The sequence below is a fragment of the Nelumbo lutea genome, chromosome 1, assembly GCF_056320005.1.
Source record: "Nelumbo lutea isolate HS-2025 chromosome 1, American lotus-T2T, whole genome shotgun sequence".
In the NCBI taxonomy this organism is placed as follows: Eukaryota; Viridiplantae; Streptophyta; class Magnoliopsida; order Proteales; family Nelumbonaceae; genus Nelumbo; species Nelumbo lutea.
Genome location: NC_142684.1, coordinates 170,249,528 through 170,277,492, shown reverse-complemented (window position 1 = coordinate 170,277,492; position 27,965 = coordinate 170,249,528). Strand labels below are relative to the sequence as shown.

At 40.9% G+C, this 27,965-nt stretch overlaps 1 protein-coding gene across 14 annotated transcripts in view; it reads left to right on the top strand.

The window, feature by feature from the left end:
• Window positions 1-27,965, top strand: part of LOC148879128 (uncharacterized) — a 207,098-nt gene that overhangs the window by 65,010 nt on the left and 114,123 nt on the right. For 12 of the 14 annotated variants that reach the window (XM_088960546.1, XM_088960544.1, XM_088960549.1 and 9 more), the window contains exon 11: window positions 4,704-5,210. The exons of the other annotated variants lie outside the window; for them this stretch is intronic. In XM_088960546.1, the coding sequence (XP_088816672.1) occupies window positions 4,704-5,210 (507 nt within the window). The remainder of the gene's footprint in view (window positions 1-4,703; window positions 5,211-27,965) is intronic. 14 annotated transcript variants of the gene reach the window in all.

Genomic DNA, 27,965 nt, shown 5'->3' with positions numbered 1-27,965 from the left:
AACAGAACACAATTTTATTAATGAACATTGAAAAGATACAAGATGATACAAGAATCAAGGGGAGAGGTAAACTCTCTTAACCCTCCCCAAAGAAACTATTCAGGACTACAGCAGTGCCCAAAACATTCCAAATCTTCCCACCCCTTGCTTAACAAGTGTATCAGCAAAAGAATTAGCACTTTTCTTCACCCATTGCTATTTTATTTCCATACCCTGGGTCAGTCATTTAAAACTTCCTTTTTTCATTAACATAGTACCAAAACCTTCTTTCCTTCTTTCGCCAAACTTTTAGTATTACTCGAAGGATATGATGTTCTACAATGCTTTTCCAATTCACAAACTTCACATTGATATTTCAAAGGATTTACATTAGCAAAATTAGGAAGCAATCGTTTTAGATAAGAAAAAGACACATGTCTAAGATGCTAATGACAGTGAACAAAATTGTCTATTTCCCCACTTGTAGTACTATTGATCCCTAAGGACTGAGGAGACGTTGCAAAACATTGAGTGAGGAAAAAAAGTTACAGTACAATTTATGTCCTTTGTAATACTACTAATTGAAAGCAAGTTAGTGGTAAGATTGGGAATAGGAAGAATGGATGATAGGGTGAGGTTCTAATGGATAGGGACAACTCCTTTCCTAGCAATTGAAGAGAGAGAGCCTTCAGCAACCTTTACTTTTTTTGGTTGGAAATGGTAACTTCATTAAAAATCTTTCAAAATACAACCGTCAACCCCCATATTATGATGTTGACCCAATTTGCATACTCATTGCAAAACTTCCCAAAACATGTTCTCCCTTACAGTCCCTTGTTTTGCTGAGGTATCCGCTAGCCCATTAGCTGACCCTCTTGTCCATTTGAAGTACACACCAATCTCCCTCATTATATTGAGTATTGCAGAGAAGAAAAAAGGGCCACAGTCCTTAAGAGACCTTTTGTTGAACACTCAGTGTGCAGTACTTAACAGCCTATTGTTAACTAGAAGAAACCATTTCAAAGTATTCAGTATAGGTCCAAGAAGAGGCTGGGATGAAGATGAGACTAGTACCACTTAGTTTTAGATCAGTTTCAGTAGCTTGGCAGTTCAATAATCAGCCGAATAGCACTTCCAAAACAACCCAGAAATTTCTGAGTAGAATCAGTCCAGCAACAGTGGGCCGAATGGAGGTGGGCTTTAAATGCTTTAACAGTCCTCCCAAACAACAAAAAATAACCCAACAAAGGACTGAGAAAAGACTTACAGTAAGAGAGTCTCTGGTTTGAACTATAAACCAGGCCGAATACTTGTTCTCTGAGATAACTTCGAAATTCTTTTTCTCTGATTTCAAATCAGGCCAAACAACTTGCTCTCTGATTCTTCCTGGTCACCGAACCCTTCTCCAAGTGAATAGAAACTTGGGCACCCTCCAATGACCTCCAAGAACCAGGCGGATGATTGTAAACTTTCAGCCCTAGAACCTCCTCATGTAGTTGGCTGAACTAGAACCACATGAGGGACACGCCAAGCAATGGCCCGCTCTGATACCAAGTTGAAAAACAGCCCACTTGATGTATGGAACTGTTTGAGATTAGATGCAAACCAGAACAAAACAAACAAGAAAGGAAGAGAAGAGAGGGCTGGCGGTAATGAGTGTTAGAGAGTAAGAGGTTCGAACATAACCTCTCTCTAACACTCTAAACATCTTATTAATAATTTAATCTTTGACAAATTACAGAGAGGCCCTTGAGTGGGCAGGAAAATACAAAAAACAGAACATTACAGAGTATGGGCCCAGAATAAGGCCCACAATAGATAGAAACATAACATAACATGAAATGACAGTCTATGGGCCATTCGGCCCATCTTCTCTACAAGATTTCCCTTATCATCTGTTTATATTTCCATGCTCCCAGGCAACCTGGCTGCATCCAACCAATTAACAACTTAGAGTCCCCTTCAATCTCCATTTGATGCAACCCCAATTGTTTGGTGTATCTCATGACTTGAAGTAAAGCCATCACCTCTGTTCTCAACGAGTCTCCTGCACCTATTGGCCCCGAATACATAGCAATAATTCTGCCCTCTCCATCTCTAAATACTCCCCCTATACCTGATGGGCCTGGATTACCTATAGAGCTTCTATCAAAGTTCAACTTTGTCCTTTGGAATGTTGGTGGGGACCACAGTTCCTGTACCGCAGGATTTAGGGATGTAGCAACCTTTACCTTTTCCCTACCAGAGCAAACAGAATAGCTAGAAAAAAACTAGGGACATCACCTGTCATGTGGTTTGAAGTACCGGAGTCAAGAATCCATAATCAGGTGGGGAGAGATCAAGCAGAAGAATGGAAGGAAGATGCCCTTTTACCTGAATGAGCAAAAGCTGAAGTAGTAGAAATGCCTTGTTGTTATGCTTTCAACCTAAGCATCTCCAGTTCTGCCTCAGGAATTGTAACCAGCCTCTTAGGATTACCTGAAAAGGACACATCGGAGGTTACATCTTCTTATGGTGAAATTCTGGAAGTAGGGGGCTCATTAGAAATGTTGCGTGCAGTTGAATTCTTTCCTTTCTTCCCAGGTTTTGTAGGTTGATCATGAAGTGTCTAGTAGTGCTCCCTATCATGCCCCTCTTTTCCACAGTAAGAGCAATTAATTTCTCCCTATTCATTTTTTTTTTCAGATTTATTTTTTGTTGGAATGGCTGCAAGGGTAGACCTCTCTATAGAGCCTGTCCCATAATGCTGCATAGTTACTCTCCTGCTTTCTTCATTCTGGACTTGAGCATGCACCTGATTCAAAGTAGAAAGTTCATCTCTGCTCAAGGTTTGCACACGAACCAACTCAGAGACTTCCTTAAGGGCAGTTATTTTTATAGGCAACGACATCCTCCTTGGCACACTGGAGTGTAAAGACCATAGTAATTGGCCAAGGATCATTCATCTTAGAGAGGCATAGTTACTCTCTAAGATGAATGCTCCTCCTACATTCATCTTACAGAGGCAAAATAATTGGCTAAGGATCTCTCCCCCTGCCAATGGTGAGCTGTCTCCTGGCTTAACTGGTTAATTCTAGCAAAGTTCTTGACCTGTGAATAGGTTTCAGCTTCAGCATCTCAAATGGCTTTTGCTGTCTTCATAAGCATAAACCCACAACTGATTTCAGGCTGCACAGAGTTCAAGAGATGAGAAATTATCATCAAATTCTCAACCTCCCAATTGGCATGGGCTGGGTCGCTCTTATCAGGATCAACAGTCTTGCCATTGAGATATCCAAGCTTTCCTTCACTACCAATGAGCATTCTCATTGACTGTGCTTATTGCAAATAGTTTGTTCCATCCAGTTTTATACTAATAACCTGAATCCCAATGTTCTCCAAAGCCGACGACAGGGAGCTAAAACCCTTTGTGGTGTCCTTGGAGGATACAACTTCAGAAACACTATTGATAGTCATAACAGAATCAATCCTCAACAAGAAAAACCCTTCTTTACTCAGAGAGGTAGTTTCTAGCCATGGACAATAGATCCCCTACACGCCCAGCAAGTTCTGGACTGAACACAACAATTCTGAAAAAGGAACCATCTGGCTGGGTGGTAAAATAGGAGGGAAGAAAAAATCTCCAAATATTCTGTCCTTGCAAGAGAAAAAAAAGAGACCAAGTCCCATAAACAGACAAATATGTAGGGTATCTCACCAGAGTAACTGCATAAAAAAACTCCACTACAAACTGAAAGCAGAGCTGTCCGCAGTTGATTCTGATTTTTCACAATTTTTCCAAAATAAATTCACAAAAAATTCTAACCTTCTGATAACTATGGGAAAAACCTATACCAGAAGACTATAAATCATGCTCCATCCTCTGGTACGTTCACCAGACGAGCTGTTAGGCTGCTGATGTCATCAGGCCATACAGAAGACGTCAGCAGGCCATCTAGAATGCACAATTCATTCTCAACTTTGTTCTAACTTCGCTCTGACAGCAAGTTGGTTGTGAACAAGGAAAAAAAGAGGAGAGATTTAGGTTTTAGGGTTTTAGTGAAGGAGAAGAAGGAAGAAAGAAATCTGAGAAAGAGGGAAGGAGGGTGGTTCAAATGAGACCCTAAACTTCTCCTCTCTAACTTTTATTCATTATGAATATAAGCGCACAATTGCATCATTGCCCCTGATAGAGAAATATAAAAATGTAAATCATACAGAGACAATGACTAAAATACCCTTACAACATTTGAGAACCTATAGCTCAACAGAGATAACTCAGTGTAACCTCTTCTGTTACCTTTTGATAATCCATATCAGGGGAGATATAGAGGAAGATATTGTCCTTCATCCCTAGAAAGCAGGATGGGAAAAATGGAGGGGTGCACCTGGAGCAATGCTTTAAAAGGCATGGGAGGCATACGCCTGGAGGTGTGCCTCCAGGTGAGGCACCCTCACAATGCCCTCAGGCACATGTTGGAGGTGTTGATGCCTCTGAGGCGCCTGGATTCTTTGGTTTTTGTCATTCCAACAATATGTTTTTCTCTGTATATTCCGTCTTCCTTCTCTGTTTTGGTTATGTTTGGCACCAATTCTTTCCAACTGGACTATGTTTCTCTTCATGACAAGTACATATTGATTTTTTTTTTATTCAATATTACATGAAAGCTTTTTATTGTAACACTTTTTTCATTCTAATCAAGCTTATGATTCATGAATATTCCAATATTGATTTCTGAAAATAGGTGGAGAGAGGAGCAAATGTATACTTAAGTGGGTTAAGAGAGAAATATTTTGGGGAAATTTTCTTAAGTGCCTCTTTTTCTCTTGGAGGTGTGTTGTCATCAGGATTACTAAATTCCTTTTCAAAAGTATCAAAACATGATCCCTACAGTTTATTCAGAAAGAACAGATCATTTTTTGATGAGATACAATATGGATTGAATCCTGGCAAGAGAATCACCGATAAGTTTAGAATGTCAAGAGGTGACCCTGAAGAAGGATTAAAACATATTGCTAGATATGTAGAGTACTTTGAATCTCCATCAAAGGAAATATGGCTTGTATTCAGAAATGAAGGTGTATCCTTGTCAAAGTTGATATATACTACTGAAGATTCAGAAAATATAGCTAATGAGAGAAGGGGTGAACGAGTTAAAAATATACAGGTGCTTCATCCATCTACATGGTGGCGTTGGCTGAGGACAACTGAAGCTGGAAAAGAGGAAATGCGCAGTCTTATATGGCAGTTGGTAAGTCTTCATTAGAAGTATCCATTATTATTTTTTGGTTGTTTTGTACTAGTGGTACCTTTGGCATTGTTGGCCTTCTCAAAATTTATGGTGTATGCTTAATTGTTTTAATATGTAAAAAAATTGTTGAAATAATTTAGTAAAGAAGAGACAAAAAGATAATAAGAATGGGATGATTTTTTATGCTTTTGTACATCAAAATTTATAGCTCTCTCTAGGATACAAACTAGGTAACAAATCTCCCAAAATAAAGGAAAAAATAAAACTGATTTCTAAAAATATTTGTACAGCTCACAAATCTCTCAACTACCTAAAATAGCACATAATATAATACATAATTACCGAAATCTTCCAACACTCCCCCTCAAGCTGGCATGAATATATCACTCATGGCAAGCTTGCTAACTAAGTTCTCATACTGCGCCCTAGGAAGCCCTTTGGTGAGAATGTCTACTACTTGGCTCGTGGTGGGTATGTAGGACATGCATATCACATCACCGTCTATCTTCTCCTTGATGAATTGTTTATCCACTTCTACATGCTTTGTTCTGTCATGTAGAACTGGATTATGAGCTATGGAAATAGCTGCCTTGTTATCACAATAGACTTTAATAGGTGTTGGTGTAGGAACCTTCAACTCTTCTAGGTGCTTTTTGATCCATAATACTTCACAAAAGCCATGTGCAACAGAGCGGAATTCTACCTTTGCACCACTCCTTGCTACAACACTATGTTTTTTGCTCCTCCAGGTGACCAAATTCCCTCCTACCAAAGTGCAGTAACCTGAAGTAGATCTTCTATCATTTATATTACCTGCCCAATCTGCATTTGTGTAGGCTTCGACTTGGAGATGACCCCTATTTTTGAACGAGTCCTTTCCCTGGAGTTCCTTTCAGGTATCTCAAAATCCTGAAGACAACTTCAAAGTGAGTAGGTCCAGGTGAATGCATAAACTGACTTACTACACTTACTGCAAAGGCTATGTCAGGTCTTGTGTGCGACAAATAGATTAGTCTTCCAACTAATCTTTGATAACGTTCTCAATCAACCACCTAATTTGTTGTTGCTGCTTTTAACTTCATATTTGGGTCCATTGGAGTTTCCACGGCTTTACAACCTGTCATCCCTGTCTCCTTGAGCAAATCGAGAATGTATTTGCGTTGGTTGATAAAGATTCCCTCCTTGGACCTTGCAAACTCCATTCCGAGAAAATATTTAAGTTTTCCCAAGTTTTTAATGTCAAATTCAGCCTCAAGCTTATTCTTCAACTTGTTGATTTCGAATAAATCATCTCCAGTCATGATAATATCGTCTACATACACTATCAAAATAGCTATTTTACCTTCGGTGGAGTGTGAAAAATAAAGTATGATCAGCTTGACTTAGTGAGAAGCCGTGCCGCCTTACTACATCCCCAAATCGTTCAAACCAAGCTCTTGGTGATTGCTTTAGCCCATATAGGGAATTTTTTTTAACCTACAAACTTTGCCTCTTCCAAGACTTTCTTCAAATCCTGGTGGTAGGTCCATATATATTTCTTCCTTTAGGTCTCCATTCAAGAAGGCATTCTTGACATCGAACTGACAAAGTGGCCAGTTAAAATTAACTGCAAGAGAAAGAAGTATTCTGATAGAGTTAATTTTAGCAACGGGAGCAAAAGTCCCTTGGTAGTCTATACCATGGGTTTGGGTAAATCCTTTTGCTACGAGTCTTGCTTTGTATCTCTCCACACTTCCGTCAACCTTGCAATTCACTGTAAACACCCATTTGCACCCGACTGTCTTCTTGTCATGGGGTAGATTAGTAATACTCCACGTATTACTTTTCCTAAGAGCATTCATCTCTTCCATCACAGCTAACCTCCACTTCGGATCATCTAATGCTTCCTGAACAGTTCTTGGCACATACAGATTAGAAATCCTAGACACAAATGCTTTATGAGTATGTGATAATTTCTCATATGACAAGTATTTTGCAATAGGATGTTTTGTGCAAGCTCGGGTACCTTTTCTTAATGCAATTGGAATGTCAAGGATTACTTTGAGTTGTAGGACCTTCACTCGGTAAATTGGATTAGACTTCTGCTGTAGAAACAACTGGAACAATAGTACTTTTGTGAAACCTCTTCCTAGTATAAAACTGAAGCTCAAGATGAGGATTGTGATCCGTTTGAAGTACTTCTCCCTCTGTCTCTGATAACGTAGTATCTGGAAAATTTAGATTAAGAGTACTGTCACTAGGTCCATTCTTTCATCAATTGTTTCCGAAACTTGCTTATCAGAATTAATCAAAGGTATAAATTCTTCTAGAATAGGTAAAGTTTCCCAAAAATTATCTTCCTTACTTATGCTCCCCCTGAAGAGAATTTTTTTGAAAGAAAGGTTGGTCCTCAACAAAGTGTACATCCATACTCACAAAAAAATTTCTTTGTAACTGGATTAAAGCATTTGTACCCTTTTTTATTAGATGCATAACCAAGAAACACACATTTTTCAGCTTTTGGATCCAGTTTTGATCGAAAAACATTTGGTATATACACATAACAGACACAACCAAACACTTTTAAAGGAAGATCTGTGGTTATTCGAGATGTGGGAAAACAATTTTTCAGATTCTGTAAAGGAGTTTCATATTTTAAAACTCAAGATGGCATTCTATTTATCAGGTAACATGCAGTTAGGAGAGCATTTCCCTAGAGATATTTAGGTACATTCATAGAAAACATGATGGCTCTAGCTACCTCAAGAAGGTGCCTATTTTTTCTTTCATCAATCCCATTCTGTTGTGGTGTGTCACGACAAGTTGATTGATGGATAATACCTTTTTCGGTCAGAAATGCTCCTAAGTATTTGTTAAAGTATTCAGTCCCATTATCTGATCTTAGAATACCAATTTTGGTTTGAAATTGATTTTCAATTATTAGGAAAAATTCTTTAAATCTTTGTTCAACCTCTGATTTCCTTTCCAACACGTAAACCCAACATACCCTTGTATGGTCATCAATAAAAGTCACAAACCATTTTTTTCCAGAAAGTGTGTTAACCTTAGATGGGCCCCAAACATCGCTATGTAACTGTTGAGTGTGCCGATTTGTGTTTAGTTTATTTTCCTTTAAATTAAGAAATTGTTGGGCCTTGGGCCCATTAGTTTTTATTTTTTTAAAGAGTTGTAACTATTTAGTTTGAGTTGCCGCCCTACTAAGGGCATCTTTGTAATATTTCATATTTAAGTTAATTATAAATAGAATGAGGGGATGGCGGCTAGGGTAATGACACACAATCCTAGTTGACCTTCTTCTTTTCTTCCTCTCCTTTGTCTATTGCTGAAATCTACAACTTTCTCCTCTTCCTTTCACAAGAAGTTTGGCCGAATCAGCACATAAGGCTTTCTACATGGAGATTGAAGGTTCTTGAAGTGATTCTCTCATGCAGCCCTAGATTGGCCGACTGCATGGAGATTTAAGAGGCTGATCGAAGCTCTCATGTAAGCCCAGTTTTTGGATTTTCTTGATGGATCTATATGCCCTGTAGCTGGTCTAGGGTTTCTCGTCAGAATCAGGAAAAACTGAAGAAAGGGGAAGAGTCTTGTTTTTGTTGGACTCTTCAATTTTGACCTAGGTAGTGGCGCCCTATTTTTTTAGGGTTTTTTGGAGTTTATTATAAGGGGCGATTCAAGTCCCACGTGGTCTGGAGGCTTCTAGAGAGGGCGGTTGCTTTTTCTCTCCCTTCTCCTACCCCACAGAAAAGGAATCTTTCGTGGGGAGAAAGTTCAGGACACCAAAGAAGTGTCGTTGGTTCCAGAGGGTGTTTTGTTTGTTTTTGCTGCATTTTTTATTTGTTTTCTATATCCTTTTGAGAAGCATGGAGGGACACATAGTTGAATATAAGCTCGGGAATGAAATGAGACTCGTGGGAGGAGGTGTTGGAGACTCCTTCGGAGCTGGAACCATTACTATAGTTAGGTTGGATGGTACAAACTACTTGGAATGGTCCTAATCTGCAAAGATGGCCATTGGGGCTCGTGGAAAATTGGGGAATTGAAAAAAACTGAAGAGAGTAGACCTTGAGAGTTCGGCAATGAGGGTTTGAGAGTGAGAGTTTTGAACCATACTCTCTCTTAGCACCCTAACACTGTTTTGTTAAGATAGGTTTGAATAATTACAAGGAGGCCCTTAGTTGGGCAAGAAATTACAAAGAACATAATATAGACAGGATGGGCCCAGAATAAGGCCCATTACAGAAAAACATAAATAATAAGAAAAGAATAAACAGCCTATGGGCCATTCGGCCCATCTTCTCTACACTCCCCCTCAAGCTGAGAATAGATGCCAATCATGCCAAGCTTGCTAGTATCATGCTGAAGTTTTGCCTTGTGAATGCCTTTGATGAGAAAATCTTCCAACTGTCCTTCAGATGTGATGAAAGGAAGACATACTTCACCCGAAGAGACCCTTTCCCTAATGAAATGTCGATCAACTTCAATATGCTTAGTTCTATCATGTTGCACTGGGTTGTGAGCAATGTTAATGGCAGCCTGATTATCACAGTGCAACATCATTGGCTTGTCATGTTCAACCCAAAGTTCCTCCATCAATGATTTTAGCCATAATAATTCAGAAACTCCATGTGCCATGGCCCTGTATTCTGCTTCAGCGGAAGACCGAGCAACAACCGATTGCTTCTTGCTTCTCCAAGAAACAACATTACCAGCCACCAAGCTGCAATACCCAGAAGTAGATTTTCTGTCATCAATGTTTCCGGCCTAGTCAACATCGGTGTAGGCTTCAAGTTTCATATGACCATGCTTGGCAAACAGAACTCCCTTTCCTAGGGAGCCCTTCAAATAACATAGGATTTGCTCTGCAGCTGCCATATGAATGTCTCGGGGAGCATGCATGAATTGGTTAATGCAACTGACTGTATATGCAATATCTGGCCGAGTCATGCATAGGTACAAAAGTTTCCCAAGAAGTCTCTAAAAAATTCCTTTGTCTTCTAACAATGTCCCATTTGAGGCAGAGAGTTTGACTCATATCAATAGAAGTAGCAACTGGTCTAGCACTCATCTTTCCAGTTTCAGAGAGCAAGTCAAGAACATACTTCCTTTGGGAGATAAGAATCCCATCCTTGGATCGTGCCACTTCTATGCCAAGGAAGTATCTCAATTCCCCCAAATCTTTAATCTCAAACTCTGTATGGAGAAAATATTTTAGATCATGAATTCCTGAAACATCATTACCAGTCACTACAATATCATCTATATACACAATGAGGTATACTGCCAGAGGTCCACTTCTCTTCACAAAAAGAGTATGATCGGACTGTGTTTGCACATAACCAAAGTTAACAAGTGCTATTCTAAATCTCTCAAACCATGCTCTAGGGGACTGTTTTAATCCATAAAGGGATTTCTTCAGCCTGCATACCTTTCCTTTCATATCAGTTCTATACATCCTTGGAGGAAGAGACATATAAACCTCCTCATGTAATTCACCATTCAGAAATGCATTCTTCACATCCAATTGATAAAGGGGCCAGTCAAAGTGAGTAGCTAAAGATAGAAGAAACCTTACAGATGTCATATTGGCAACAGGTGCAGAGGTCTCTAGATAATCAATCCCATATGTCTGTGCTTAGCCTTTTGCAACCAGCCTGGCCTTGTACTTTTCAATGGTGCCATCAGCTTGGTATTTGATAGTAAAGACCCACTTGCAACCGACTGGATCCTTCCCTTCAGGCAAATCCACCACTTCCCATGTGTCATTCTTGTGTAGGGCATCGATTTCAGATCTCATAGCATCCCTCCATTCTGGAATCTTAAGAGCTTCTGACACAGACCTGGGAATAGGGTTAGAAGCAATAGAAGAGAGATAGGCAAAGTATGAAGGTGAAATCAATCTGTAAGAAAGGTGCTTGGAAATGCAGTGTGTAGTGCACTTCCGTTTTTCTTTCCTAACAGCAATGGGAATATCAAGGTCAGGGAAGGATGACCCCAAAGGTGCTGAAACTGTACCTGTTGTCTCATCTGTGACTGGAAGTGTATGAGGCTCATGTATTGTAGGAGAAACAACCTGCACATTTCTGGATCTTTGCCTTTGATACACCTTGGGATTGAGGATAGGACGGGGAGGTAGAGGTTGAAGAGTACTGGGACAGGGAGAATGGAACGACTGATCCACCCTTGATACATTTGAAGGAGAAGCAGGCACATCAAAAGACTCAACTAGGACAGGAAGAGGAAGAGCAAACACTTGTGACAAATCCTCCCCCTGTGGACAATGTCTTTCTGGAGATGAACCATAAAAGGGGGAAAGCTCATCAAAGGTGACATCCATTGAGACATACCGAGTGCCAGTCTTTGGATCAAAACAACAGTAACCCTTCTGTGTGGGGGAATAACCAAGGAAGATACACTTTTGAGCTTTGGATTCAAATTTATGCCTTTGGACACTTGGGACATGTACATAATAGGTGTAGCCAAAGACACGAAGAGGAATAGGAAAAAGGTCCTTGTCCGGATGAAGGAGATTGAAGGGAGACTTAAACCCCAAAACCCTGGATGGCATACGGTTTATAAGGTACGTAGCAGTAAGAACAACATCACCCCAAAACCTTGTAGGAACATGTGAGGCAAATAAGATACTTCTTGCAACTTCAACAATATGCCTATTTTTCCTTTCAGCAACTCCATTATGTTTTGGGGTCCTAACATAGGAGCTTTGATGAATAACCCCCATGTCAGAGAGATAGCAGGATAGGTTCTTCTCAAAATATTCTTTTGCATTGTCAGATTTGAAAATTTTAATCCTGGTATTAAATTGAGTTAGAACAAACTCATGGAATTGTCTTATAAGCCTTGGAACTTCATCACGGGATTTCAGTAGGAATATCCAAGTGAACCGAGAAAAATCATCAATAAACAGGATAAAATATTTGTAGCCACCCATGGAGGGTAAGTGGTAAGGCCCCCACACATCAGAGTGCACAATATTAAAAGGAAAAGAAGATCTTTTATTGCTCAAATGATAATTGTTTCTACAATGCTTTGATAACTCACAAGACTCACAATGAAGACTGGACAAACTAATTCCCTTAAACAGTTCAGGGAATAGATGACTCAAGGCAGAAAAAGACAAATGACCAAAATGACGATGACACAACATAATCCGACTAATAGACTCTGAAGAAACAGATACGAGAGCAACATTCCCATGATGATCAGTGCATTGTCCCAGAGTATCATGCAGGTATATTTCGTTCGCCTCATGGCCACTCCCAATCACCTTCTGAGACTCTAGATCTTGAAAAACACAGTAGGAAGGAAAAAAGGGCAGAAGGTAGGAACAAGGAATTCGTAGCCTTGATGGTTCCCTTACCAGAGATAGGGGCAAGTGAACCATCAGCTAAAATGATTTTATCACGTCTAGGAAGCAAGTCATATGAAACAAACAAGGTAGAAAGGTTGGTCATCTGGTCAGAAGCACTTGAGTCAATAATCCAAGGGATCTTGAGATTACCTGAAGTGGTTGCATGATTGGCAGAAGCCCTTATACCTGAGTGAGCAAATGCAGAAGAAGTTGAATTTCCTGAAGGATTGGAAGGAGAAGTCACATCACCCACCTGACTGATCATCTTTCCAAACTTTTCATATTCTGCTCTCATGGCTGCCAACTGTGCACATGCATACATCTCTTCAGTATCTGGCCCGACAGCTACATTTGCATTTCCTGATCTTTTACTATCATGTTTTTTCTGAAACCGAATGGGAACAAGATTAGGATGTAATTTCTAGCACTTGTCTTTGGTGTGCTTCGGCTTCTTGCAATACTCACATATAACTTCTTTCTTTCCTGTGCCACCAGAAGTTCCAGTACTCCCTTTAGGTTTAACCCCCATATTCGCAAAGTGATCACTAATATCAGCCCCTTGAACCTGGACAACCCTTCTGCTCTCTTCATTACTCATCAATGCATAAGTTTTAGACAATGAGACACACTCCTTGGAAAGAATATTCTGTTTTGTGATATCATATTCTGGGTTTAGTCCGGTTAAGAATTCAAACACCCTGTTCCTTTCAACCAATTTTTCGTAGGTCCCTGCATCATTGGTGGTGTCCCAAGTTACAGCTTCTATTAGGTCAATCTCTTGCCATAGAGACTTCAGGGTTGAGAAATATACAGCTAGAGGTTTCTCCCCTTGCCTTAAATTCTTTACATCACTTCTCAATTTATATGCTCTGGCCACATTGAGTTTTTGGGAATAGGTTTCTGCAACACTGTCCCAAATTTCCTTTGCTGAATTCATCCATAGGTAGTGTTGACTAATTTGTGGCTGCATTGAGTTCACAAGCCACCCATTGATAGTGTAATTTTCTTGCATCCATTTCTCGTAGGATGGATCATCTTCTGGGAGTGCCTTCTTGCTCTCGGAAATGAACCCCCACTTTCCTCTACTACATACATATATCTTTACTGATTGTGACCATGCCAGATAATTAGTTCCATCTAGTTTGACTGTGGTCACAGTCAATAAAGAATCACTTGGAGTCCCCTGAACCAGTCCATATTCAGCACCATTCTTGTTTTCAAACTCTAAGGAGTACATCATGTAAACACTTCAAATATGATTTCAGATGACTTCTACAAGTATACTGAATGAGGACGAGCAAGGGCTGAGTTCAACCGTCCTCAAGAAGGCAATACACAAGGCCAAACTACACCCAAAAGTTGTGAGAACCAAGACTGAAGCAGAAACTTCTACACGAGTCACCCAAAAACAGTTTGGTTCGGCCTTTAAGAAGTAAGCAGAAACTTCTTGGCACTGTGCACTCAACCGAAGTTCCTTTTTAAATCAGGGACTTCAAGGTAATCACCAAAGAAATAGCCAAGAAGAGTGAATACCAATCAGTATTGCTGAAAAGACCTTTTTACAAACACAGTGAGGGCAATAGAGATGACCCCACTGTCAAAAAGAAAAAAGGCCTCAAGAGCAGTTCGTGCAGTCCCCAAAAGCAGCCAAATAGAAGCAACAATCCACAGCTCTTGATACAAGGATGTTTCGGCAGTTTTGACAGTCCAAGAAGGAGTGGAAACAGCCCAGAAAACAGTCCAGAAATTCTGGGTTAAACCAGATTAAAGGGCAGCCGAAAGTTGTACAGAAACAACCCAGAAATTTCAGACACTACAACAGTCCAAACACACTCAAAAATAACCAGAAAACTGAGCACAACTTACAATTTTGAGCTTCAAATCAGAACCGAGCTGTTCCCCTTCCCCCTTTTTCTTTTCTCTAATTCTTCCTGGCCACCGAACCACTTCTCCAAGAGATTCGAGTCTTGGTTACTTCCAATGACCTCCAAGAATCAGGCAACACGAGTTAAGCTTCCAGCCCTAGGATATTGAAGTTCAGGTATGCTCTGATACCTTGAAGAAAACTGAAGAGAGTAGACCTGAGAGTTTGGCAATGAGGGTTTGAGAGTGAGTTTCGAACCATACTCTCTCTCAGCACCCTAACACTGTTTTATTAAGATAGATTTGAATAATTACAAGGAGGCCCTTAGTTGGGCAAGAAATTACAATGAACATAATATAGACAGGATGGGCCCAGAATAAGGCCCATTACAGAAAAACATAAATAATAAGAAAAGAATAAACAGTCTATGGGCCATTCAGCCCATCTTCTCTACAGGTATATTACTAGTGAAAAGGTGAAACCTGAAACTGGCAACTCCCGGTGGGTGCAGGAAAATTATATGGTGATGACATGGTTGTGTAATTCCATGTTGCCACATATAAGAAAAATTTTTTTATGGGCAAATACTGCTAAGGAGATATGGGATGGGGTTGCAGAAACCTATTCATAGAAGGAGAATGTTGCTAGGGCTTATCAACTGAGAAATCAAATTATTGCTACTAGGTAGGGAGATAGATCTGTTGCAGCTTATTTTTCAGTCCTTAAGACCCTGTGACAGGAGATTGACCATCTAGAGACTTGTGCTTGGGAAACCACCAAGGATGCAACTACCTATCAAAGACATTTAGAGAAGTATAGGGTGTTCGAATTCCTTGCTGGCCTTAACCCTGAGTATGACATTGCACGACAGCATCTTCTTTCCAGGGACAATGTCACTCTCTCCCAACCATATGCATTTGTGTTAGGAGAGGAGTGTAGGAGGGATGTAATGATGAAGAATCTCATGTCTGATCAGTCCGCTATGGTAAGTGCTGTGAAATCTAAACAGAATGGCAATGAGAACAAGAAGGAAGACAAAAGGGACTTAGTCTGTGACTACTGTAAGAAACCGAAGCATACAAGAGATACTTGTTGGAAGCTTCACCCACATCTTGTGCCGACCAGATTGAAGAATAAGAAAGGAAATACACATATGGTTGTTACTGGTGACACTCCGACCCCTCCTACTACAACTGCCTTGGAGTCCGTTGCAGCTGCTACAGTAAGGGCCGAGCTTGAGAGGTTTGGGTTACTTCTGAATCAGAGGGATACAACTAGTTCTAATTCAGCCGCGACCAGACAACAAGGTACAGGTAGCACAGGTGGAGCTCACTCTACCTCCCTTGCCCACACAGGTAGTCCACATGTCACTGCAAACTCTGTTTTTGCTTCAGGTAAGGAGAGATCTCCTTGGATTATAGACTCTGGAGCCTCAGAGCACATGACCCATTGCTCCACCATTTTCTCCTCTTACCAGCTCAGTTCTAGCAGAGATAGGGTCTCCACAGCTGATGGATCCCATGTTCCTATTGCTGGGAAGGGATCTGTCAAGATTAATGATTCCATTTGTTTACCCTCTGTCCTCCATGTTCCTAGATTGAGCACCTACTTGTTATCTGTTAGTAGTTTGACCAAGAATCTGAACTGCTTAGTAATTTTTTCTCCTGGACGTTGTATTTTGCAGGATCTGGATTCAAAGAGGACGATTGGGAGTGGCCATGAAGTGAATTGAATCTACCTCTTGGATACTCTTTCAATTCACCAAAGTCATCATGTTTGCAAGGGCAGTGAGTCAAAACCTATGGATCAGATTATACTTTGGCATAATCGTCTGGGTCATTTGTCTTTTTCTTCTTTAAGTTCTTTGTTTCCAAAGCTGTTTGAGTTTGTGAGTCTGTCAAGGTTGAAGTGTGAAGGTTGTGAACTTGGAAAGCATTGTAGACACTCTTTTAAACCGAGTAATAAAAGATGTTCTTCTCCTTTTGATGTTATTCATTCGGATGTGTGGGGCCCTTATCATGTTCCCTCTATGGGCGGCTATCGCTATGAGGTACCATCCTTGGTGAGGCAATTCCACCAGATGGTATTAACGCAGTTTGGATCTAGAATCAAGATGTTCAGATTTGACAATGCTAGGGAATATTTTGAGAGACATCTTGCCTCATATTTGTTGGAGTATGGTGTTGTCCATCAGAGTAGTTGCTCCTACAGTCCACAGCAGAATGGTGTTGCAGAGAGAAAGAACAGACACATTGTTGAGACGGCAAGAAGCATGATGATCACAGCTACAGTTCCGGTTCGTTTTTGGGGTGATGCTGTTCTCACGGCAGTATATCTGATTAACAGTATGCCCTCTCGTATACTTGGATTCGACACTCCATTCAGCCTTCTTTTTCCTCAGGGGGAGATGTTTCACATTCCTCTAAGGGTGTTTGGGTGTCTGCTTTGCGCATATTCTTGGTCCTTACCATTCGAAGCTTGATCCCAAGGCAAAGAAATGTGTCTTCCTTGGATATGCAGAGAATCAGAAAGGGTACCGCTACTATGATCAGTCTCTGGGAACTGGTTTGTTACTATGGACATTACCTTTTTCGAATCTACATACTTCTTCTCAAGGAATCCTTCTCAGGGGGAGTGTTTTGGGGAAGTAAGTCAGCAGTCTATCCCTCTCCCAGTTTCAGTTCCTGTGTCTACTACTGTGCTTGACAACCATCCGATGTCACCTACCTTGCCACCCCCTTTGCGTTCCATCTCATAGTGTTACTCACGGCAGAGACTTCATAAGGAGGTTGATTCCACTACAGCAGAACTCACACCACTTCTTGTTGATCCCTTGGAGACTCCAGATTCGGCTGATACAGATCCAGGTATTCCTCTTCATCCCACTACTATTTCAGTTCCCATTGGTCCCACTAACACTGTTACAGATAACCTTGATCTCCCTATTTCTCTTAGAAAATGGAAGAGGAAGTGCACTGCTCATTGCATATCACAATACTTATCCTACAATGGACTTTCTCCTTCCTACCGTGCCTTTTTCTCTTCTCTTGATTCCGTGTCTATACCCAAGGGTGTTAGTGAGGCTCTCTCCAAACCTGAGTGGAAGACAACTATGCAGGAAGAGATGGAGGCTTTAATTAAGAATCAGACATGGGAGATTGTGGACCTACTAAAAGACAAGGAGACAGTTGGATGCAGATGGGTTTACACAGTATAGTATAAGGCAGATGGAAGCATAGAGAGGTATAAGGCAAGACTTGTTGCAAAAGGATACACACAGAATTATGGCATTGATTATCTAGAGAATTTTGCACCAATTGCAAAGATGACCTCTATTCGAATACTCCTTTCTCTTGCTGTCTCATACTCTTGGCCCTTGTTTCAACTGGATGTGAAGAATGCTTTCCTAAATGGGGATCTGCAAGAAGAGGTGTATATGGATCTTCCAGCTGGTTTTTATGATAATGCTGAAAAGGGAAAGGTATGCAAGCTGAAGAAGTCACTATATGGCTTGAAACAGTCTCCTAGAGCATGGTTCGACAGAAAGTCCCTAATTGTTTTTGGCTACACTCAAACTCAATCTGATCACACCTTGTTTGTGAAACGCAGGGATCCTTGGTGTCAATCCTAATTGTTTATGTGGATGATATTGTTGTCACTAGGAATGATCTGAGTAAGATTGATGGTCTGAAGAGGAATCTGCATAAGGAATTTGAGATTAAGGACCTTGGAGAACTGAGATACTTCTTAGGCATCGAAGTTGCATGATCGAAACATGGAATTTTTGTCTTTCAAAGGAAGTATGTCTTGGACCTTCTCCAAGAGACAAGGAAGCTTGGAACAAAGGCAGCTAGCACCCCCATTGATCAGAACCATAGAATCAGTGCATCAGAAGGTGAAACAGTAAAGGACCTTGGGAGGTACCAAAGACTTGTGGTTCGGCTACTATACTTGTGTATGACAAGACCGGACATCTCCTATGCAGTAAGTGTAGTGAGTCAATACATGCATGCTCCATGAGACCAGCACTGGAAGGTAGTTGACAGGATCCTTGCTTATTTGAAGGTACATCCAGGCAGAGGCATATTGTTTACTGATCATGGACAGCTGAAGCTAGAGACCTATACAGATGCGGATTGGGTAGGATGCCTTGATGACAGAAGATCAACTTCAGGAGTGTGCACCCTAGTTGGGGGTAACCTAGTCTATGGAAGAGTAAAAAACAAACAGTTGTGGCAAGATCAAGTGCAAAAGCCGAATATAGGGCCATGGCACATGGAGTTTCAGAACTTCTCTGGATCCGTTCTCTGTTAGAAGAAATCGGTGCACAGGCAGAAGAACCTATGATGCTATACTACGATAACCAGACAACAATTAATATTGCCCATAATCCAGTCCAGCACGACCGAACTAAGCACATTGAAGTAGATAGACGTTTTATCAGAGAAAGGGTAAATTCTGGAGAAGTTTGTCTTCCATACATTTCTTCTGATCTGCAGCTTTCTGATGTTCTCACAAAAGGCGTTGCAAAGAATAAGCTGGAGCATGATCTATGCAAGTTGGGAATGTGTGACATCTACTCCCAACTTGAGGGGGAGTGTTGAGTGGGCCGATTTTTGTTTAGTTTATTTTCCTTTAAATTAAGAAGTTGTTGGGCCTTGGGCCCATTAGTTTTTATTTTTTAAAGAGTTGTAACTATTTAGTTTGAGTTGCCACCCTACTAAGGGCATCTTTGTAATATTTCATATTTAAGTTAATTATAAATATAATGAGGGGCTTGCGGCTAGGGTAATGACACACAATCCTAGTTGACCTTCTTCTTCTTTTCTTCCTCTCATTTGTCTATTGCTGAAATCTACAACTTTCTCCTCTTCCTTTCACAAGAAGTTTGGCCGAATCAGCACATAAGGCTTTCTACTGTAACAAATAAAATGGTTTTGAAGCAAAATAAGGTTTTATTGGAAATAAAACACGATGATCTTTAGCCAAATGACAAGCCTCACAATGAAACCAATCAATTCCTTTAAACAATTTAGGAAACAAATGTTTGAGATATGGAAAACTAGGATGCTCTAATCTGATATGCCATAATACAACTTGATCACAAACAGAGATTGAACTCGTACTACTTAAACCATGAACTTTTTTATTACCAATAGCGGTTTCATCAAAGTAGTAGATTCCATTTATCTCTCTAGCAGTTCCAATCGTCTTCCCCGAGTTCTGGTCTTGAAAAACACAAGTGGAAGGAAGAAAAAGAATGGAGCAGTTAGTATCTTTAGACAATCTGCTGACAAAAAGAAGATTGCAGGCAAGTTTTGGAACATGTAAAACAGATTTCAAAGTAATTTTTTCTGAAATTTTAATGTTTCCTTTGAATGCAATAGATGAAAGACTACCATCAGCTATTCTCATTTTTTCAATACCAGAACAAGGATAATAGGGACTAAATAAATTAGAGCAGCTTGTCATATGATCGAAGGCCCTTGAATCTATGATCCTAGGACCGGATTTTCCTAGAATTGAGAGTGCCAAAGAATTGTTACCTGTTTGTGCCATAGACCCGACAGGTGTATTAGGTGACGAATAGGATTTTAGTAGTTTAAGAAGGTGATCTATTTGCTCTTTACTGAATGGAGATGATTCAACCTCGTTTGCTGTAGGTATATTCTGTTCACCAAGTTTGTTCGCCTTGCCATTGGATGGTCTCCCGTGCAGTTTGTAGCAATTCTCTCGGGTATGGCGAGGTTTCCCATAGTAATCACAGTGCAGGTTATTCTTGTCTCCAACCCGCTGATTTTGGGATGACCTTCGACTGACTTGGGCCTTGAAAATAATTAGGGCTGACCCTTCCACAGGTCCGGTTGTACCTGTAGCCTTCTTTCCAAGCATCACTTGTCTCCGGCTTTCTTCTCTACGTACTTCTGCAAATACCTCACCGATTGGGGGCAGAGGGTCCACGAACCTCATCGAATTCAACGTTTAAACCTACAAGAAACTTGAAGACTCGGCCAACCTTCACCATCTTCTTGTAATAATTGCAATCATCGGGTGACTTCCACTTGTAATCAGAGTACATCTGTGAGACATTGTCACAGAGTTCTCACCTTGGCGAATATCTCCGAGTTGTAGAGTTAACTCGTACACTTGGGATTGATTCCCTAAATCAGAGTACATCTGTGAGACATTGTCCCATAATTCCTTGGCTGTAGAATAGCAGAGATAATTTTCCCCTATCTCTTCAGTCATGGAGTTAACCAACCACGTCATCACCATGGAATTTTCAGCATCCCAAACAGCATAGGCTGGATCCTTCACATCCGACTTCTTCGTGTCTCCTGTGATATAGCCAATTTTCCCTCTTTCTGAGATACATGCGAACAGATTGTGATCACTGGAGAAAGTTGTCACCATTTAGTCGGATTGTACTGATCTGAATAGGGTGATTTTCAGGCATATCCCGGAAAATCTGGGGCTCAGGCTAAGAAGGCTGAGGAGGCTGAGAACTGGACGTGACTTCGGACATTTTTTAGGGACAGAAACGCAGAAACGAACCCCAGGTCTTTTCTGCTCTGATACCATAAAGAAGAGACAAAAAGATAATAAGAATGGGATGGTTTTTTATGCTTTTGTACATCAAAATTTATAGCTCTCTCTGGGATACAAACTAGGTAACAAATCTCCCTAAATATAGGAAAAAATAAAACTGATTTCTAAAATTATTTGTACAGCTCACATCTCTCAACTACCTAAAATAGCACATAATATAATACATAATTACCGAAATCTTCCAACATTTAGTTATTTGTGTTAGGGTCTGTTTGGATAGTTAAAGTTTTTTTTTTATTCTGTTATTGTACTTCACTTACAGCAGGGGCACAGGTGTCTTTTCCCTTCTTATTTCTGTTGCCCTATATAATATAATAGAAGCTGGCGCCGCCAGTACTGTTCCATTGCTTCAAACCTTTTCTTCTTCCTTTCTTTCTTCTTCTCTTCTTTCTTCTTCCTTTCTCTTCTCTTCTTCCTCATTTTTCAATCGAATTTATTGCCAAGATGATATCAGAGCAAGGCTGTTGAAACTGGGCGACCAAGTTTTCTCTTCGAGTTGCTGAATCTGGGCAGAACAGAGGATTGAATCTGGGCTGATCAAATCAGATCTGCAACTGGTACAACCCTAAAGTTGTTTTTTCTTTTATTTCTTTCCTTTGTTGTGTACCAAGTGGAGAGCAAATGAATCCAAACCATTGAATGTCGGCAGACTTTTGTGAGGGTTATACCTCTTTTATTTGTTGGATCGTGTGATCGTGTAACCTGTGAAAAGGTGACTGTAGGTCATAGATGACCTGTTTTCTCTGCTCATTAGTCTGATTTCACGTGTGTTAAGATCTCTCTTATTGATTAATGCTGTTGAACTTATTGGAAAACTAGTAGGCTGGGACTGTTCTTCATGCAGATCTGAAAATCAGTCTCGTCATAGTTCTTCTTTGGAAATTGGTGCTGTTTTTTTGTGCTCAGATTAAGTCCAGAACTGAATTGTTGTGTGTGGAGTTTTTTGTCGATATAAGATGGGATCCTAAGTGGAGAGTTTAGATAAAAAAAACTTTGTATTTACCATGTTGTCTGGGAATTCTGCTACTTCAAAGATTTCAGGGAGCCAAAATGGAGTGAGTGGGGGAATGGATATGAATTTCCCCATGGCTGTTATTCCCTTTGATGGTCTAAACTACCTTGAGTGGTCTAGGGGAATAAAACTCTACATCACTGCTAGGGGGAATATAGGATACATCAATGGGAGAGTGAAGGAACCGAAGAACGGAAGTGCTGAATATGATAGGTGGAACCAAGAGAATAGTATGGTGATGTCATGGCTCTTGGTTTCCATGCTGCCACAGGTAAGGAAGACATTTATGTTGGCTGAAACTGCTTGTGAGATATGGGAACAAGCAAAGTCCACCTAGTCAGAGCAGAGACACTATGCCAAGATATACCAATTGCAAGCTGAATCCTCTACTTGCGAGCAGGGGGAGAAGAGTCTCTTGATGTACTATTCTGATTTGACATCGATATGGAAAGAACTTGATCACTACTAGAATGTAAATTGGAAGTGTGATGAAGATGCAAAGGCATATAAGTCACTTGTATCTCAGCAATGGGTCTTTACCTTCCTCCTAGTGCTGAATCCTTCATATGAGTCCATTAGGGTGCAGATCTTGGGTAGTAAAGACTTGCCATCAGTTCAGGAGGTGTATGCCTTAGTGCAGTCAGAAGAGAGTAGAAGAAGTGTGATGAATTGTGCAGAGGGGTAGTCAGTTGCCCTAGCTGTCCGGGGAAATTCAGATACAAATGTCAGAGGTGCTTTTAAGAAAGGTGATTCTCAGAAGAGAACAGATGATAAGAGTAAACTTTGGTGCATTCATTGCCAGAAGACAAGACACACCAGAGATACATGTTGGGATCTCCATGGAAAACCTAAATGGGCATAGGATTTGGGTAAGAAGTCAACACCTGATCAGGGCAAGAAACCAAATCAGCAGAATCAGAAAAAGTATAACTCAGCTAATATGGCATCTCAGGAGACTAGTCCATTGATAACTCAGGAGAGGCATCCCAGTTCTGACCCTAAGGAAGAAATTATCAACTCCTTCCGTGTCTACATCAGGTAACGCTGCCACTGCCTTCCATGTGTCATCTCATGCCATTGATTCTCCTTGGGTTATCAACTCCGGAGCCTCAAACCACATGACCGGTAAGTCAAATTTATTTTAGACATATAACCTTCTCTCTGAGAAAGATAAGGTGAGACTAGCTGATGGTTCTTTCTCTACCATAGCTGGCCAAGGCACTATACCTCTCCCACTCGGCCTTACCCTTTCTAATGTACTGCATGTTAGACAGTCTTCGTATGCCCTTAGCTTTAATCAGAATGATGTACTTTAGACATTTACTGTAAATGAATAAAGTGCATATTTTATTCATGATCTTGTGGTTTGTTTCTGCGTTATACCCTTAAACTGGACACTTAATGAGGCTCGTGTTAGTTTAGAATGTTCACAGTCGGTGGGTCGGTTTGGGGAGACCTATCCTGATAAGGCTGACACTGATGTGCCACCAAGTCGGTTGGGGTGGCCTGTCTCAACCGCCAGGGTGAGACCCAAGGCACATGAAGTGTAGGATTAATTGAATCTTTGAATTGGATCAGATTTCCAATATTGCCCTGGACCTTGGAGATTAATGGGCAAAATTGGAAAGTTACACCTAACCCCTAGACTCGATTATGATACTGCACTAGGTGTCAGATTGGGTTGTATTTGATGTACCAATCAGTGAGATCCTTAGTGGGGGTCAAAACTTGGGTATGTTGGGACAGTCTGAGAATCCATCTGAGTGGGTGATCATAATGACAGGATCAGCCCCTTTGTCGGACAAAGGTAATGATCGAGGATGCACTCTCTCTGATGGAAACCAAGACTGCTGGCACCCGATTTCAATCGTTGAGATTTGTTTTGCAAAATATATTTTATATGAGATATAAAAGTATATATATTACGGTTTCTAAAATGTTTGCAAAAGGTTTTAATTCCCGGGATCCATATAAGCAGAGAGTGCAACACTGTTCCTTGCAGCCGAGGGAGAGGTCCTCTCTTGTCGGGCAGTGTTTGATCATCATGGGCTGAGAGGTTAAGTGTAAGGCCACTGAGGGTAATCCCTGATGGGATAATCTTGCATCTGCCCACAGTCCCTAGGTTTTTATAAGGTGGCTTGGCCCAGGGACCACTTAATGTAAGTGTTGGGCCCAATAGAAGCACAACAGTGTATTCGGCCAGGCCTTGTAACAAAGGCTGGGCCGAACCCATGTGGCTGATGTGTAGATCAATGCTTGGGTTCCACGCCATACAAAGAAGCCCAACTGGGCAGCAGTTTGGAAGCAGTTTTAAGCACATAGACTTATTGGGCCTGAAGCCCATTTCGAACTGGCCTAATTTGATTAGTTAAATAGATGGGGCGGATCTGGGATTAAATCTGCGGATAGGATAGGGTCCTGCCCTATCCACTCAGAGAGACCAGATTTGAATTCAGATCTGTAAACCTCCTGATAAGATCAGGAGAAGGCTGATCTAATCTGCAGATAAGATAAGGGTCTTATCCTTATCGCTTGAAGTGAGTCCAGATTCAGATAATGATCTGAATTAGGAAACTCTTGATAGGATCAGGAGCTGATCTCTTTAAACCTATAAAAGCAGGAGGGGGTGAACCATCAAAACCATCCTAGAAATTCCAGAGATACCAGATCTCAAATTACAGAGAGAAGAATACACAGTGTGACTGCGCCTTCTCCCTGTGATCCCTTCTTGCCGCCGTCATATTGCTAGTTCGTTTTCCAACATTGTAGGAGTGGTCAAGATTGAATCTTGATATCAGTCTTTGCTGAAAGGCTGATAGGAAGTTGTGCTCACTACCTCCATTGGATTCTTGCTGAAGAATTCGTTTCGTGGGACGGACCCTGCTGATTCTGCTCCTCCATCCACTGTGTCATCTTCAGTGGGAGCAGTTTTTGGTGATCTTCTTTGGGCGTGAACACCTCCATTGAGAGATACTATTTCTTTGTATCAGGTATATCCCTCTCCCACTGTTTCGTTTCAAATCTGTTTCGGTTTATGGTTCAAGATTGATCATTGAAAAATATGATTTTTCTAAAATAGGGAATACGATTCTCAGTTGAAGTGAGAGAAATTTTTGAAATTCGCCCACCCTATTCCGCACTGTTTGGGCATCCATGTGATAGATCTCACATCCCTTCACTGCATGTTCCGAAATTACCTATAAATTTGCTTTCCATTAGTAGTATTACTCACTCCTTGAACTGTTCAGTCACTTTCTTTCCGTCTTCATGTGTGTTTCAGGATTTGGCCTCGGGGAAGACGATTGGTAGAGGAAGCATGGTGGATGGTCTCTACGTGTTGGAGAATAAAGCCGGTCTTGTGGCTATAGAGTCCATGAGTTCGTCCAGTGAGAATTAAGCTTATTTATGGCACAATCATCTTGGTCATCTTGAATCGGTAGGAAATCCATCATATGGACGCCCAAGATTGCGGAATAAAGGGGGGCGAATTTCAAAAATTTTTCTCTCCCTTCAATTGGGAATCGAATTCCCTATTTAGAAAATCATATTTTCAAGGATCATTCTTGAACCATAAACTGAACCAGATCTGAACCAAAAGGAGGAGAGAGAGATAATACCTGATACAGAGAGATAGTATTTCTCAATGGAGGTGTTCACGCCCAAGGTAGAAACCAAAATCTGCTCCCACTGAAGATGGCGCAGTGCAAGGTGGAGCAGAATCAGCAGTGTCCTTCCTAAGAACTTGATTCTTCCTAAGAATCACCTGGACGACTTGTTAATACAACTCCTACCAATCTTTTCTCCAAAAGATTGGAATCAAGATCCAATCTTGATTTCTCCCAAGGAATGGAGATCGAATTGCAATAGGCGGTGGCTGTAGGAAGGAGGCGGCTAGAAAGAATTTGCAGGTGCAGAATTCTCTCCTCTATGATCTCAGCTCTGAAAATAAGACTTGAGTTAGTTGGATGTTGTTTCTAAAGGCTGCCGCCCCCTCTTCCTTTTATAGACTTAAAGGGATCAGCTCCTAATCCCATTAGGAGTTGCTAACCCAAATCATATCTGGATTAGAAGTCCCTTTAAGATAAGGGATAATCCTTATCTTATCTGTAGATTAGATCAGCTAGTTCCTAATCTAATTAGGAAGTTTCCAAATCTAAATCTCATTTAGATCTTGGACTCTCTAAGTGGATAGGGTGTGGGCCCAATCCTATTAGCTGATCTTATCTCAGAATTCGCCCCTTAAAGACTAATCAAATTAGCCCAGTTCGAAATGGGCTTAAGGCCCATTTAGGGTTATGTATTCATCAAGCCTTCCAAACTGCTGCCCAGTTGGGCTTCCTTGTATGGCGTGGGACCCAAACATTGATCTACACATCAGCCACATGGGTTCAGCCCAGCCTTTGTTACAAGGCCTGGCCGAATACACTGTTAAGGACAGTGCACCCCCTGAAATCCATCAGATGGGCTCTATGGGCCCAACACTTACCCTAAGTGGTCCCTGGGCCAAGCCACCTTGTAACACCCAGGGACTATGGGCAGATGCAAGATTAGCCCATCAGGCATTATCCTCAATGGCCTTACACTTAACCTCTCAGCCCATAATGATCATACACTGCCCGACAAGAGAGGACCTCTCCCTCGGCTGCAAGGAACAGTGTTGCACTCTCTCAAATATGGATCCCGGGAATTAAAACCTTTTTGCAAACATTTCGAAACCATAATATATATACTTTTATATCTCATATAAAATATATTTTGCAAAACAAATCTCAACGATTGAAATCGGCTGCCGGCAGTCTTGGTTTCCATCAATGAGAGTGCATCCCCGATCATTACCTTTATCCGACAAAGGGGCTGATCCTGTCACTATGATCACCCACTTAGATGAATTCTCAGACTGTCCCAACATACCCAGGTTTTGACCCCCGCTAAGGATCTCACTGAATGGTACATCAAAGACAGCCCAATCCGACACCTTGTGCAGTATCATAATCGAGTCTAGGGGTCGGGTGTAACTTTCCAGTTTTGCCCATCAATCTCCAAGGTCCAGGGCAATACTGGAAATCTGGTCTAGTTCAAAGATTCAATTAATCCCACGCTGTGTGCCTAGGGTCTCACCCTGGCAGCTGAGACAAGCCACCCCAACCGACTTGGTGGCACCAGAGTGTTAGCCTTGTCAGGATAGGTCTCCCTAGACCGACCCACTGGCTGTGAACATTCTAAACTTACACGAGTCTCATTAAGTGTCCGATTTAAGGGTATTACACAGAAACATACCAAGGGAACATGAATCAAATATGCACTTTTATTCATTTACAATAAACTCATAAAGTACATCATTTTGATTGAAGCTAAGGGCATACAAAACTGTCTAACACATCTTTCCTTTGAGTCATTAAAAGTTATGTTCTCAAAGTTGTTTGAGTCCCTGTTAGTGAGTTAGTTACAATGTTAGACATGCCAATTGAGTAAACATTGTAGAAGTTCTTTTCCTTTGAGAAATAAAATATTTGAATTTCCATTTCATATTGTTTATTCTGATGTTTGGGGCCCTGTTACCTATTGAGGTTGGATATAAGTACTTCATTACCTTGATTGATGATTATTCTAGATACACTTGGGTTTAGCTTATGCGATCTAGAGATGAAGTGCCAAAAATTGTGAATGATTTTCAACGCATGGTGTTCACTCAGTTCCAAATTGAAGTCCATATCTTCTAGTTTGACGATGCGAAGGAATACTTCCGTAGTGATATCATGGAGTTTTTTGCTTTGAGTGGGTCACTTCAACGAAACTCTTGTGCTAGGACACCCCAACAAAACGGTGTTGCTGAATGAAAGAACCGTCACCTTCTCGAAGTAGCTCGTGGCTTATTAGTTCATAAGAATGTGCCAAAACGTTTTT